Raw genomic sequence first — 12,402 nt, 5'->3', positions numbered from 1 at the left:
TGGGTCCCCAATAGGGGTCCCATGTCCCCAATAAGGGGTCCCATGTCCCCAGTGGGTCCCCAAGGGGGGTCCCATGACCCCAATGGGGGGTCCCATGTCCCCAATGGGTCCCCAAGGGGGGTCCCATGTCTCCAATAGGGGGTCCCATGTCCCCAATGGGTCCCCAATGGTTCCCCAATGGGGGTCCCATGTCCCCAATGGGTCCCCAATGGGTCCCTAAGGGAGGTCCCATGTCCCCAATGGGTCCCCAAGGGGGGTCCCATGACCCCAATGGGGGGCCCCATGTCCCCAATGGGTCCCCAATGGGTCCCTAAGGGAGGTCCCATATCCCCAATGGGTCCCCAAGGGGGGTCCCATGTCCCCCAATAAGGGGTCCCATGTCCCCAATGGGTCCCCAAAGGGTCCCCAAGCGGGGTCCCATGTCCCCAATGGGTCCCCAATGTGTCCCTAAGGGAGGTCCCATGTCCCCAAGTGGTCCCCAAGGGGGGTCCCATGACCCCAATGGGGGGTCCCATGTCCCCAGTGGGTCCCCAATGTGTCCCTAAGGGAGGTCCCATGTCCCCAAGTGGTCCCCAAGGGGGGTCCCATGTCTCCAATAGGGGGTCCCATGTCCCCAATGGGTCCCCAATGGTTCCCCAATGGGGGTCCCATGTCCCCAATGGGTCCCCAATGTGTCCCTAAGGGAGGTCCCATGTCCCCAATAAGGGGTCCCATGTCCCCAATGGGTCCCCAATGGTTCCCCAATGGGGGTCCCATGTCCCCAGTGGGTCCCCAATGTGTCCCTAAGGGAGGTCCCATGTCCCCAAGTGGTCCCCAAGGGGGGTCCCATGTCTCCAATAGGGGGTCCCATGTCCCCAATGGGTCCCCAATGGTTCCCCAATGGGGGTCCCATGTCCCCAATGGGTCCCCAATGGGTCCCTAAGGGAGGTCCCATGTCCCCAAGGGGTCCCCAAGGGGGGTCCCATGTCCCCAATGGGGGGTCCCATGTCCCCAAGGGGTCCCCAATGTGTCCCTAAGGGAGGTCCCATGTCCCCAATGGGTCCCATGGGGGGTCCCATGTCTCCAATGGGGGGTCCCATGTCCTCAATGGGTCCCCAATGTGTCCCTAAGGGAGGTCCCATGTCCCCAATGGGTCCCCAAGGGGGGTCCCATGTCTCCAATAGGGGGTCCCATGTCCCCAATGGGTCCCCAATGGTTTCCCAATGGGGGTCCCATGTCCCCAATGGGTCCCCAATGTGTCCCTAAGGGAGGTCCCATGTCCCCAAGGGGTCCCCAAGGGGGGTCCCATGTCTCCAATAGGGGGTCCCATGTCCCCAATGGGTCCCCAATGGTTCCCCAATGGGGGTCCCATGTCCCCAATGGGTCCCCAATGGGTCCCTAAGGGAGGTCCCATGTCCCCAATGGGTCCCCAATAGGGGTCCCATGTCCCCAATAAGGGGTCCCATGTCCCCAGTGGGTCCCCAAGGGGGGTCCCATGACCCCAATGGGGGGTCCCATGTCCCCAATGGGTCCCCAATGGTTCCCCAATGGGGGTCCCATGTCCCCAATGGGTCCCCAAGGGGGGTCCCATGTCTCCAATAGGGGGTCCCATGTCCCCAATGGGTCCCCAATGGTTCCCCAATGGGGGTCCCATGTCCCCAATGGGTCCCCAATGGGTCCCTAAGGGAGGTCCCATGTCCCCAATGGGTCCCCAAGGGGGGTCCCATGACCCCAATGGGGGGCCCCATGTCCCCAATGGGTCCCCAATGGGTCCCTAAGGGAGGTCCCATATCCCCAATGGGTCCCCAAGGGGGGTCCCATGTCCCCAATAAGGGGTCCCATGTCCCCAATGGGTCCCCAAAGGGTCCCCAAGCGGGGTCCCATGTCCCCAATGGGTCCCCAATGTGTCCCTAAGGGAGGTCCCATGTCCCCAAGGGGTCCCCAAGGGGGGTCCCATGTCCCTAATGGGTCCCCAATGTGTCCCTAAGGGAGGTCCCATGTCCCCAATGGGTCCCCAAGGGGGGTCCCATGTCTCCAATAGGGGGTCCCATGTCCCCAATGGGTCCCCAATGGTTCCCCAATGGGGGTCCCATGTCCCCAATGGGTCCCCAATGTGTCCCTAAGGGAGGTCCCATGTCCCCAAGGGGTCCCCAAGGGGGGTCCCATGTCCCCAATGGGGGGTCCTATGCCCCCAATGGGTCCCCAAGGGGGGTCCCATGCCCCCAATGGGTCCCCAAAGTGCCACCATGGGGGGTCCCATGTCCCCAGTGGGTCCCCAAGGGGGGTCCCATGTCCCCAATGGGGGGTCCCATGCCCCCAATGGGTCCCCAAAGTGCCACCATGGGGGGTCCCATGTCCCCAGTGGGTCCCCAAGGGGGGTCCCATGTCCCCAATGGGGGGTCCCATGCCCCCAATGGGTCCCCAAAGTGCCACCATAGGGGGGTGGGGGGTCCCTATGTCCCCAAGGGGGGTCCCCATGTCCCCAGAGTGTCCCCACTCACTGCAGTGAGGCCCATGGGACCCCCATGGGGTGATGTCCCCATGTCCCCCTGTCCCAGTGTCCCCACATCCCCCCATGTCCCCCTGTCTGTCCCCATGTCCCCCCCATTGTTCCCATGTCCCCCTGTCTGTCCCATTGTCCCCATATCCCCCTGTCCCCCTATCCCCAATGTCCCCCTGTCCCACTGTCCCCATGTCCCCCATATCCCCAAGTCCCCTTATCTGTCCCCAATGTCCCCATATCCCCAATATCCCCCTGTCCCTCTGTCCCCATGTCCCCCTGTCCCCATATCCCCATGTCCGATTGTCCCCATGTCCCCTTGTCCATCCCATTGTCCCCATGTCCCCATGTCCCCATTGTCCCCATATCCCCATGTCCCCATTGTCCCCATGTCCCCATGTCCCATTGTCCCCATATCCGTCCCATTGTCCCCATGTCCCCATGTCCCATTGTCCCCATATCCGTCCCATTGTCCCCATGTCCCCATTGTCCCCATATCCCCATGTCCCCATTGTCCCCATGTCCCCATGTCCCATTGTCCCCATGTCCCCATTGTCCCCATGTCCCCATTGTCCCCATGTCCCCCTATCTGTCCCATTGTCCCCATGTCCCCCTCTCTACCCCCATTGTCCCCATGTCCCCCGTCCCCCCATCTGTCCCCGTTGTCCCCATGTCCCCCTATCTGTCCCACTGTCCCCATATCCCCATGTCCCCCTATCTGTCCCATGTCCCCCTATCTGTCCCCATGTCCCCATTGTCCCCATGTCCCCCTGTCCCCCTGTCCCCCTATCTGTCCCATGTCCCCCTATCTGTCCCCATATCCCCATGTCCCATTGTCCCCACTGTCCCCATGTCCCCATATCTGTCCCCATGTCCCCATGTCCCCCTCTCTACCCCCATTGTCCCCATGTCCCCATATCCCCCGTCCCCCCATCTGTCCCCGTTGTCCCCATGTCCCCTTGTCCATCCCACTGTCCCCATATCCCCATGTCCCCCTATCTGTCCCACTGTCCCCATTGTCCCCATGTCCCCCTATCTGTCCCATGTCCCCCTATCTGTCCCCATGTCCCCATTGTCCCCATGTCCCCATTGTCCCCATGTCCCCCCATCTGTCCCATGTCCCCATGTCCCCCTATCTGTCCCATTGTCCCCATGTCCCCCTATCTGTCCCATGTCCCCCTATCTGTCCCCATGTCCCCATTGTCCCCAGGTCCCTGTATCCATCCCATTGTCCCCATTGTCCCCATATCCCCCTGTCCATCCCACTGTCCCCATGTCCCCATTGTCCCCATGTCCCCCTATCTGTCCCCATGTCCCCATGTCCCCCTATCTGTCCCATGTCCCCCTATCTGTCCCACTGTCCCCATGTCCCCCTACCTGTCCCATGTCCCCATTGTCCCCATGTCCCCCTATCTGTCCCCGTGTCCCCATATCCATCCCATTGTCCCCATTGTCCCCATATCCCCCTGTCCATCCCATTGTCCCCATGTCCCCCTATCTGTCCCATGTCCCCATGTCCCCATGTCCCCCTATCTGTCCCATTGTCCCTATGTCCCCATGTCCCCCTCTCCATCCCACTGTCTCCATGTCCCCATATCTGTCCCACTGTCCCCATGTCCCCCTATCTATCCCCATGTCCCCATGTCCCCTTGTCCCCATATCCCCCGTCCCCCTATCTGTCCCCATTGTCCCCATGTCCCCATTGTCCCCATGTCCCCACTGTCCCCATTGTCCCCTATCTGTCCCCATATCCCCATGTCCCCCCATCTGTCCCATGTCCCATGTCCCCCTATGGTGTCCCAGGTCCCCCTGATGGAACGCGCCGGGCGGCGCCGCCTGCAGCTCCTGGGGCTCCTGGGGATGTTGGGGTGCGCGGGGACCCTCACGTTGGGCATGAACGTCCCGGTGAGAATGGCCCAAAAACCCCACTTTTCACCCCAAAAATGACCCCAAAACCGCCCCGAACCCCCATGGGGATGGGGATGAACATCCTGGGGAGAAACACCCCCAAAATCACCCAAATTCACCCCAAAAATGACCCCAAAACCACCCCAAACCCCCATGGGGATGGGGATGAACACCCTGGGGAGAAACACCCCCAAAATCACCCAAATTCGCCCCAAAATCACCCAAATTCACCCCAAAAATGACCCCAAACCACCCCGAACCCCCATGGGGATGGGGATGAACATCCTGGGGAGAAACACCCCCAAAATCACCCAAATTCACCCCAAAATCACCCAAATTCACCCCAAAAATGACCCCAAACCCCCATAGGGATGGGGATGAACATCCTGGGGAGAAACACCCCCAAAATCACCCAAATTCACCCCAAAATCACCCAAATTCACCCCAAAAATGACCCCAAACCCCCATGGGGATGGGGATGAACATCCTGGTAAGAAACACCCCCAAAATCACCCAAATTCACCCCAAAATCACCCAAATTCACCCCAAAAATGACCCCAAACCCCCATAGGGATGGGGATGAACATCCTGGGGAGAAACACCCCCAAAATCACCCAAATTCACCCCAAAATCACCCAAATTCACCCCAAAAATGACCCCAAACCCCCATGGGGATGGGGATGAACACCCTGGTAAGAAACACCCCCAAAATCACCCAAATTCACCCCAAAATCACCCAAATTCACCCCAAAAATGACCCCAAACCCCCATGGGGATGGGGATGAACATCCTGGTAAGAAACACCCCCAAAATCACCCAAATTCACCCCAAAATCACCCAAATTCACCCCAAAAATGACCCCAAACCCCCATAGGGATGGGGATGAACACCCTGGGGAGAAACACCCCCAAAATCACCCAAATTCACCCCAAAATCACCCAAATTCACCCCAAAATGACCCCAAAACCACCCCAAACCCCCATGGGGATGGGGATGAACATCCTGGGGAGAAACACCCCCAAAATCACCCAAATTCACCCCAAAATCACCCAAATTCACCCCAAAAATGACCCCAAAACCACCCCGAACCCCCATGGGGATGGGGATGAACATCCTGGGGAGAAACACCCCCAAAATCACCCAAATTCACCCCAAAAATGACCCCAAAACCACCCCAAACCCCCATGGGGATGGGGATGAACACCCTGGTAAGAAACACCCCCAAAATCACCCAAATTCACTCCAAAATCACCCAAATTCACCCCAAAAATGACCCCAAAACCACCCCAAACCCCCATGGGGATGGGGATGAACATCCTGGTAAGAAACACCCCCAAAATCACCCAAATTCACCCCAAAATCACCCAAATTCACCCCAAAAATGACCCCCAAACCACCCCAAACCCCCATGGGGATGGGGATGAACATCCTGGGGAGAAACACCCCCAAAATCACCCAAATTCGCCCCAAAATCACCCAAATTCACCCCAAAAATGACCCCCAAACCACCCCAAAATGACCCCATTGCACCCCAAAACCTTCACCACCCCCACCTCCCCCCATAGAGCCCCATAGACCCCCCAAATCCCCCCATAGACCCCTCATAGACCCCCATAACCCCCCATAGACCTCCATAGATCCCACATAGACCTCCCATAGAGCCCCATAGACCCCCCATAAAGCCCCATAGATCCCCATAACCCCTCATAGGTCCCCATAGAGCCCCATAGACCTCCATAGACCCCCCCATAAAGCCCCATAGACCCCCATAGACCCCCCATAAATCCCATAGACCCCCATAGACCTCCATAGACCCCCCCAAATCCCCCCATAGACCTCCCATAGAGCCCCATAGACCCCCCCATAGAGCCCCCATAGACCTCCATAGAACCCCATAGACCTCCCATAGACCCCCCATAGGCCCCCATAAGCCCCCGTAGACCCCCCCATAGACCCCCCATAGACCCCCATAGAACCCCATAGACCTCCATAGACCCCCCATAGACCCCCATAGAGCCCCCATAGGCCCCCATAAGCCCCCATAGACCCCCCCATAGACTCCCCATAGACCTCCATAGACCCCCATAGACCTCTATAGACCCCCATAGACCTCCATAGACCCCCATAGACCTCCATAGAGCCCCATAGACCCCCCATAGACACCCACAGACCCCCCATAGACCCCCATAACCCCCCATAACCCCCCATAGACCTCCATAGGCCCCCCATAGACCCCCATAACCACCCCCAGAGACCCCCCCAATCTCCCCATAGACCCCCATAGACCCCCATTTCCCCCCATTTCTCCCCACCCAAACCCCCCCAAACCCCCCCCCCACCTCCCCCCCCCCCTAACATGGGTCTCCCCCCAGCCCCCCGTGGGCCCCCCCATATCCTTGGGCTCCGTGTTGCTGTTCGTCGTGTTCTTCGCTTTGGGTCCCGGCCCCATCCCCTGGTTCGTGGGGGCGGAGCTTTTCCCGCCGGGGCCACGCCCCCCGGCGCTCGCGCTCGCCGCGCTCGTCAATTGGGCGGGAAACTTCGCCGTGGCGCTGGCGTTTCCCGCGCTGCAGGTGGGGAATGGGGCGAAAACGGGGGGTTTTGGGTAAAATGGGGGGGGATGGGGGGGCGGGGGGAAAGGGGGGGGTCTGGGGGGGTGGGGTGGGGGGGTTTTGGGGGGAAATTTGGGGTAAAAAGGGGGGGAAATGGGGGAGAAAAGGGGGGAAATGAGGGGAAAAGGGGGAATGGCTGCAGGTGGGAAATGGGGGGAAAACGGGGGTTTTGGGCAAAATGGGGGGGGATGGGGGGGTGGGGGGAAAGGGGGGGGTCTGGGGGGGTGGGGTGGGGGGGTTTTGGGGGGAAATTTGGGGTAAAAAAGGGGGAAAATGGGGGTTTGGGGGTGAGGGGTTTTTGGCGGGAAACTTGGCTGAGGGGCTGGAGGGGCCGAGCTGCAGGTGGGAAATGGGGGGAAAACGGGGGTTTTGGGTAAAATGGGGGGCAATGGGGGTCAGGGGGGAACACAGGGAGTCGGGGGGGCGATTTGGGGGCGATTTTGGGCCAATTTGGGGCGGTTTTGGGGGTTTTCGGGGGTCAATGGGGGGGAATAGGGAAGAGCCGGGGGGGCGTGGCCGGGCGCTATGGCAACGAGGGGGGCGTGGCCACGGGGTCCGGGTGCTTTGCAATGGAGGGGGCGTGGTTACGTTGGGGGGCGTGGCCAGGGGGGCGTGTGCTGTGTGAAGGAGGGGGCGTGGCCACGGGGGGGGGCGTGGCTTGGTGGCCCGGGCGCTTTGTAGGGGAGGGGGCGTGGCCACGGGGGGGCGGGTGCGCGGTTGCTATGCAACCGAGGAGGGGGCGTGGCCTGGCTGTGCGGGCGCTTTGCAGGCGAGGGGGCGTGGCCAAGCCAAGCCCCGCCCCCCCGGTTCCCGCGGTTTCTCCGCATTCCCGCGGGTTTCTCGCTGCTCCCGCGCGTTTTTTGGGGCTCCCCCCTATTCCTGGGGATTCCCGCCGATTTTTGGGGGGTCCCCCCATTCCGGGGGGGTCCCCCCTGACCCTCTTTGTCTTCCCCCCCCCCCATAGAGAGCCATGGGCTCCTTCGTGTTCCTGTTGTTCGGGGGGTTCCTGGGGGGGTTCTCGCTCTTCACCTTCTTCCGGGTCCCCGAAACCCGCGGCCGAACCTTCGAGAATGGGGGGACCCCCCTGGACCCCTCCCCCCACCCCATGGGGGACCCCCCCAAAAATTGCACGGAGCTGCAGAGCTTGGCGGGGGGGGGGGAGGAGGAGGAGCAGTGAGAAAAGGGGGGGGGGACCCCCCAAAATATGGGGGGGACGCACCCCGAAATATGGGGGAAAACACCCCCAAAAATGGGGGGGAAATACCCCAAGGTTGGGGGGGAAATGCCCTCAAAATAAGGGGGGGAACACCCCCAAAATATGGGGGGAACACCCCAAAAATTGCGGGGGGGACCCCAAAGATTGGGGGGGAAATGCCCTCAAATTATGGGGGGGGTGGAACGAGGCCAAAAATGGGGGAAAACGCCCCAAATTTTGGGGGGAAACGCCCCCAAAATGGTGCAAAAAGACCCCGAAATTGGGGGGGAAAAGGCTTAAAAATTGGGGGGGACACACCCCAAAATTGGGGGGGAAACACCCCCAAAATTGGGGGGAAAAACACCCCAAAAATGACCCTAAAATTGGGGTTAAACCCCTTGAAATTGGGGAAAAACCACCCCCAAAATTGGGGGGAAAATGGTTAAAAATGGGGCGGGAAAAACCACCTTAAAATGGGGGGGGAATTGGCCCCAAAAATGGGGGAAAACGGCCCAAAAATGGGGGGGAAACACCCCCAAAATCACCTCAAAATTGGCGGGAAAACCCCCTCAAAATTGGGCAAAACCACCTCAAGAATTGGGGGGAAACGCCTTAAATATTGGGGGGGGGAACCATCCCTAAAAATGGGGGGAAAACACCCCCAAAATGGCCCAAAATCACCCAAAAAATGGGGGGGAAAAGCCCTTAAAAATTGGCGGGAAATCACCTCAAAATGTGGGGGGGAAACCCCCCCAAAATGGCCCAAAAAGACCCAAAAATTGGGGGGGGAAAACCCCTTAAAATTGGCTGGGAAGAACCATTGGAAAGTGGGGGGAAACCCCTTAAATATTGGGGGAAAACGCCCCCAAAATGGCACAAAAATGCCCCAAAATTGGGGGGGGAACGCCTTAAAATATGGGGATAAACCCCTTGAAATATGGGGGGGCAACACCCCCCAAAAAGGGGGGGAAAACCCCCCCAAAATGGCCCCAAAATCCCCCCTAAAATTGGGGATAAAACCCTCACGATTTGGGAGAAACCACCGCAAAAATGGTGGGGGAAACCCCTTAAAATTGGGCAAAACCACCCCAAAAATAGGGGGGAAACGCTTAAAAAGTGGGGGGGGGGCACCCCAAAAATGGCACAAAAACACCCCCAAAAATTTGGGTTAAAAAGCTTCAAAATTGGGCAAAAAAACCCCAAAAATGGGGGGGAGAACTCCCCTAAAATGGGCGAAACCACCTTAAAAATGGGGGGGAAACGCCCCCAAAATGGGCGAAACCACCTCAAAAATGGGGGGGACACCCCAAAAATTGCTGCCCCCCCCACCAATTTATTTAGGGACACCCCCCCCAATTAATTTTGGGTCCCCCCCCCCCCCAATTTGGGGTCCCCCCCCCAGGTCTCTCAGGGTTTTGGGGTCCCCCCCATTTTTGGGGTCCCCCCCATTGCTCCAAGTGGGTTGGGGGGGGGGTTGGGATTTGGGGGGGGGTGGATTTTGGGGTCCCCCCCCCCAAAATTGTGGTTGTTTGTAAATAAAGGTTGGATCTGATTCACCCCGTTTGTTAATGGGGGGGACCCCAAAAATGGGGGGGTCCCCAATGTTATGGGGGGGTCCCCAATATAATGGGGGGGTCCCAATGTTATGGGGGGTCCCCAGTATTATGAGGGGACCCCAATATTATAGAGGGGGTCCCAATATTATAGGGCGGACCCCAATATTATGGGGGGGTCCCCAGTATTATGGGGGGGTCCTCTATGTTATGGGGGGGACCCCAATGTTATGGGGGTTCCCAGTATTATGGGGGGGTCCCCAAAAATGGGGGGGTCCCCAATATTATGGGGGGTCCCAATATTATAGGGGGGTCCCCAATATTATGGGGGTCCCAATATTATGGGGGGACCCAATATTGTAAGGGAGGGGTCCCCAGTATTAGGGGGGGTCCCCAATATTATGGGGGGGTCCCAATATTATAGGGGGGGTCCCCAATATTATAGGGGGGGTCCCCAATATTATAAGGGGGGGTCCCCAATATTATGGGGGTCCCAATAACATGGGGGGTTCCCAATATTATGAGGGGGGGTTCCCAATATTGGGGGGGGGGGGTCCCAGTATTATAAGAGGGGGGTCCCCAGTATTATGGGAGGGTCCCCAATATTATGGGGGGGTCCCAATATTATAGGGGGGACCCCAATGTTATGGGGGTCCCCAGTATTATGGGGGGGTCCCCAATATTATGGGGGGACCCCAATATTATGGGGGGACCCCAATATTATAAGGGAGGGGTCCCCAGTATTAGGGGGGGTCCCCAATATTATGGGGGGGTCCCAATAATATGGGGGGTCCCCAATATTATAGGGGGGGTCCCCAATATTATAAGGGGGGGTCCCCAATGTTATAGGGGGGGTTCCCAGTATTATAAGGGGGGGTCCCCAATATTATAGGGGGGGTTCCCAGTATTATAGGGGGGGTCCCCAATATTATAAGGGGGGGTCCCAATATTATAGGGGGGGTTCCCAGTATTATAAGGGGGGGTCCCCAATATTATGGGGGTCCCAATAACATGGGGGGTTCCCAATATTATGAGGGGGGGTTCCCAATATTGGGGGGGGTCCCAGTATTATAAGAGGGGGGTCCCCAGTATTATGGGGGGATCCCAATATTATGGGGGGGTCCCAATATTATAGGGGGGACCCCAATGTTATGGGTGTCCCCAATGTTATGGGGGGGTCCCCAATATTATGGGGGTCCCAATAATATGGGGGGTTCCCAATATTATAAGGGGGGGTCCCCAGTATTAAGGGGGGTCCCCAATGTTATGGGGGGGTCCCCAATATTACGGGGACCCCAATGTTATGGGGGGGGTCCCCATGTCCTCCCCATCCCCCCGTCCCCATTTCCGGTCTCCGCTCCCCCCTTGGCCCCGCCCCCCGCCCGCTCTGGCCCCGCCCCTTCAGCTCCGAGGGGGGGTGGGGGGAGGTGGCGGAAGTGACGCGGGGGGGCGGGGCGAGGCGGGTTCGGGACCCTGGGGGACATTGGGGGACATGGGGGGGCATTGGGGCCAACAGGGGGCGCTAGGGAGGGACATGGGGGGTGGGGACAGTGAGGGGACCCCAACCCCCCCGATGTCCCCAAGGGTCCCAAGGGGGCGGAGCCTCCGAGCTGTCAATCAATCGACAGCCACGGTGGGGGGGGGGAAGGGCTCAGCTGTCAATCAACAGGCTCAGGTGTCAATCAAGAGTGTCAGGTGTCAATCAGCAGGTTCGGGTGTCAATCAAACACGTCCCCAGGGATCTTTGGACACCCCAGCTGTCAATCAAGAGCCTCAAACACCCTGAGCTGTCAATCAAAAGCCCCAGACCCCCCCAACTGTCAATCAACAAGCCCAGCTGTCAATCAAGTGACCGCAGCTGTCAATCAAGAAATCCCAGTTGTCAATCAACAGCCCCAAAGCCCCTAAATGTCAATCAACAGCCCCAGCTGTCAATCAAGAGACCACAGCTGTCAATCAGGAGGCCCAAAGGCCCTAAACTGTCAATCAACAGCCCCAGCTGTCAATCAAAAGCCCCAGCTGTCAATCAAAAGCACCAGCTGTCAATCAAACACCCAAAAGCCCAAAACTGTCAATCAATACCCCCAGTTGTCAATCAAGAGACCCAAAGGCCCTCAACTGTCAATCAACAACCCCAGCTGTCAATCAATCGACCCAAAGAGCCCCCAGGTGTCAATCAAAACCCCTCCATGGGGCCAAAATCCCCATTGCCCCCCTCGAGGGTGCCTCAGGGCCCCCCCAGCAGCCTCGGGGGGTCCCCAAACCCCCCCAGTGCCCCCCAGACCCACCCAGGACCCTCTTGTGCGCCGGGGGGGAGCGGTGGCTGCGGGAACAGCCGGGGGGGGGCGGTGTCCTTTGTGGGAACAGCGAGGGGGGCAACGGGAACAGCCGGGGGGGGGCAAAGGGAACAGCGGGGGGGGGCAACGGGAAGAGCGGGGGAGGCAACGGGAACAGCCGGGGTTGTAGCGGGGGGGGCAGCGGCCTCTGGGGGAACAGCGCGGGGGGAACCGGGAACAGCCGGGGCTGCAGCGGCCTGGGGGTCGCCGGCCACGCCCCCTCCGCTTGGCGCGCTCGCCTCCTATTGGCTGACACCTCCCCCCCCCCCCTCCCCTTTCCGCGGCGCGGATTGGGCGGCCGCCTCGTGGCCGGCACGCGGCC

At 59.5% G+C, this 12,402-nt stretch overlaps 1 protein-coding gene across 2 annotated transcripts in view; it reads left to right on the top strand.

The window, feature by feature from the left end:
• SLC2A4 (solute carrier family 2 member 4) overlaps window positions 1–11,627 on the top strand; it is a 31,316-nt gene extending 19,689 nt beyond the window's left edge. The window contains exons 9-11 of one of the 2 annotated variants that reach the window (XM_071800156.1): window positions 4,283–4,384; window positions 6,760–6,957; window positions 11,483–11,627. In XM_071800156.1, the coding sequence (XP_071656257.1) occupies window positions 4,283–4,384; window positions 6,760–6,957; window positions 11,483–11,530 (348 nt within the window). In that variant the 3' untranslated portion in view covers window positions 11,531–11,627. Of the gene's footprint in view, window positions 1–4,282; window positions 4,385–6,759; window positions 6,958–7,960; window positions 8,202–11,482 lie in introns of those variants that run through there. The other variant, XM_071800155.1, reaches the window with a different exon arrangement.
• Window positions 11,628–12,402: the final 775 nt, after the last annotated feature.

Source organism: Patagioenas fasciata, chromosome 29 (genome assembly GCF_037038585.1).
Source record: "Patagioenas fasciata isolate bPatFas1 chromosome 29, bPatFas1.hap1, whole genome shotgun sequence".
Taxonomy (NCBI): domain Eukaryota; kingdom Metazoa; phylum Chordata; class Aves; order Columbiformes; family Columbidae; genus Patagioenas; species Patagioenas fasciata.
Note: the sequence above shows the minus strand (reverse complement) of the source record. Positions and strands in the feature narration are given on the sequence as shown.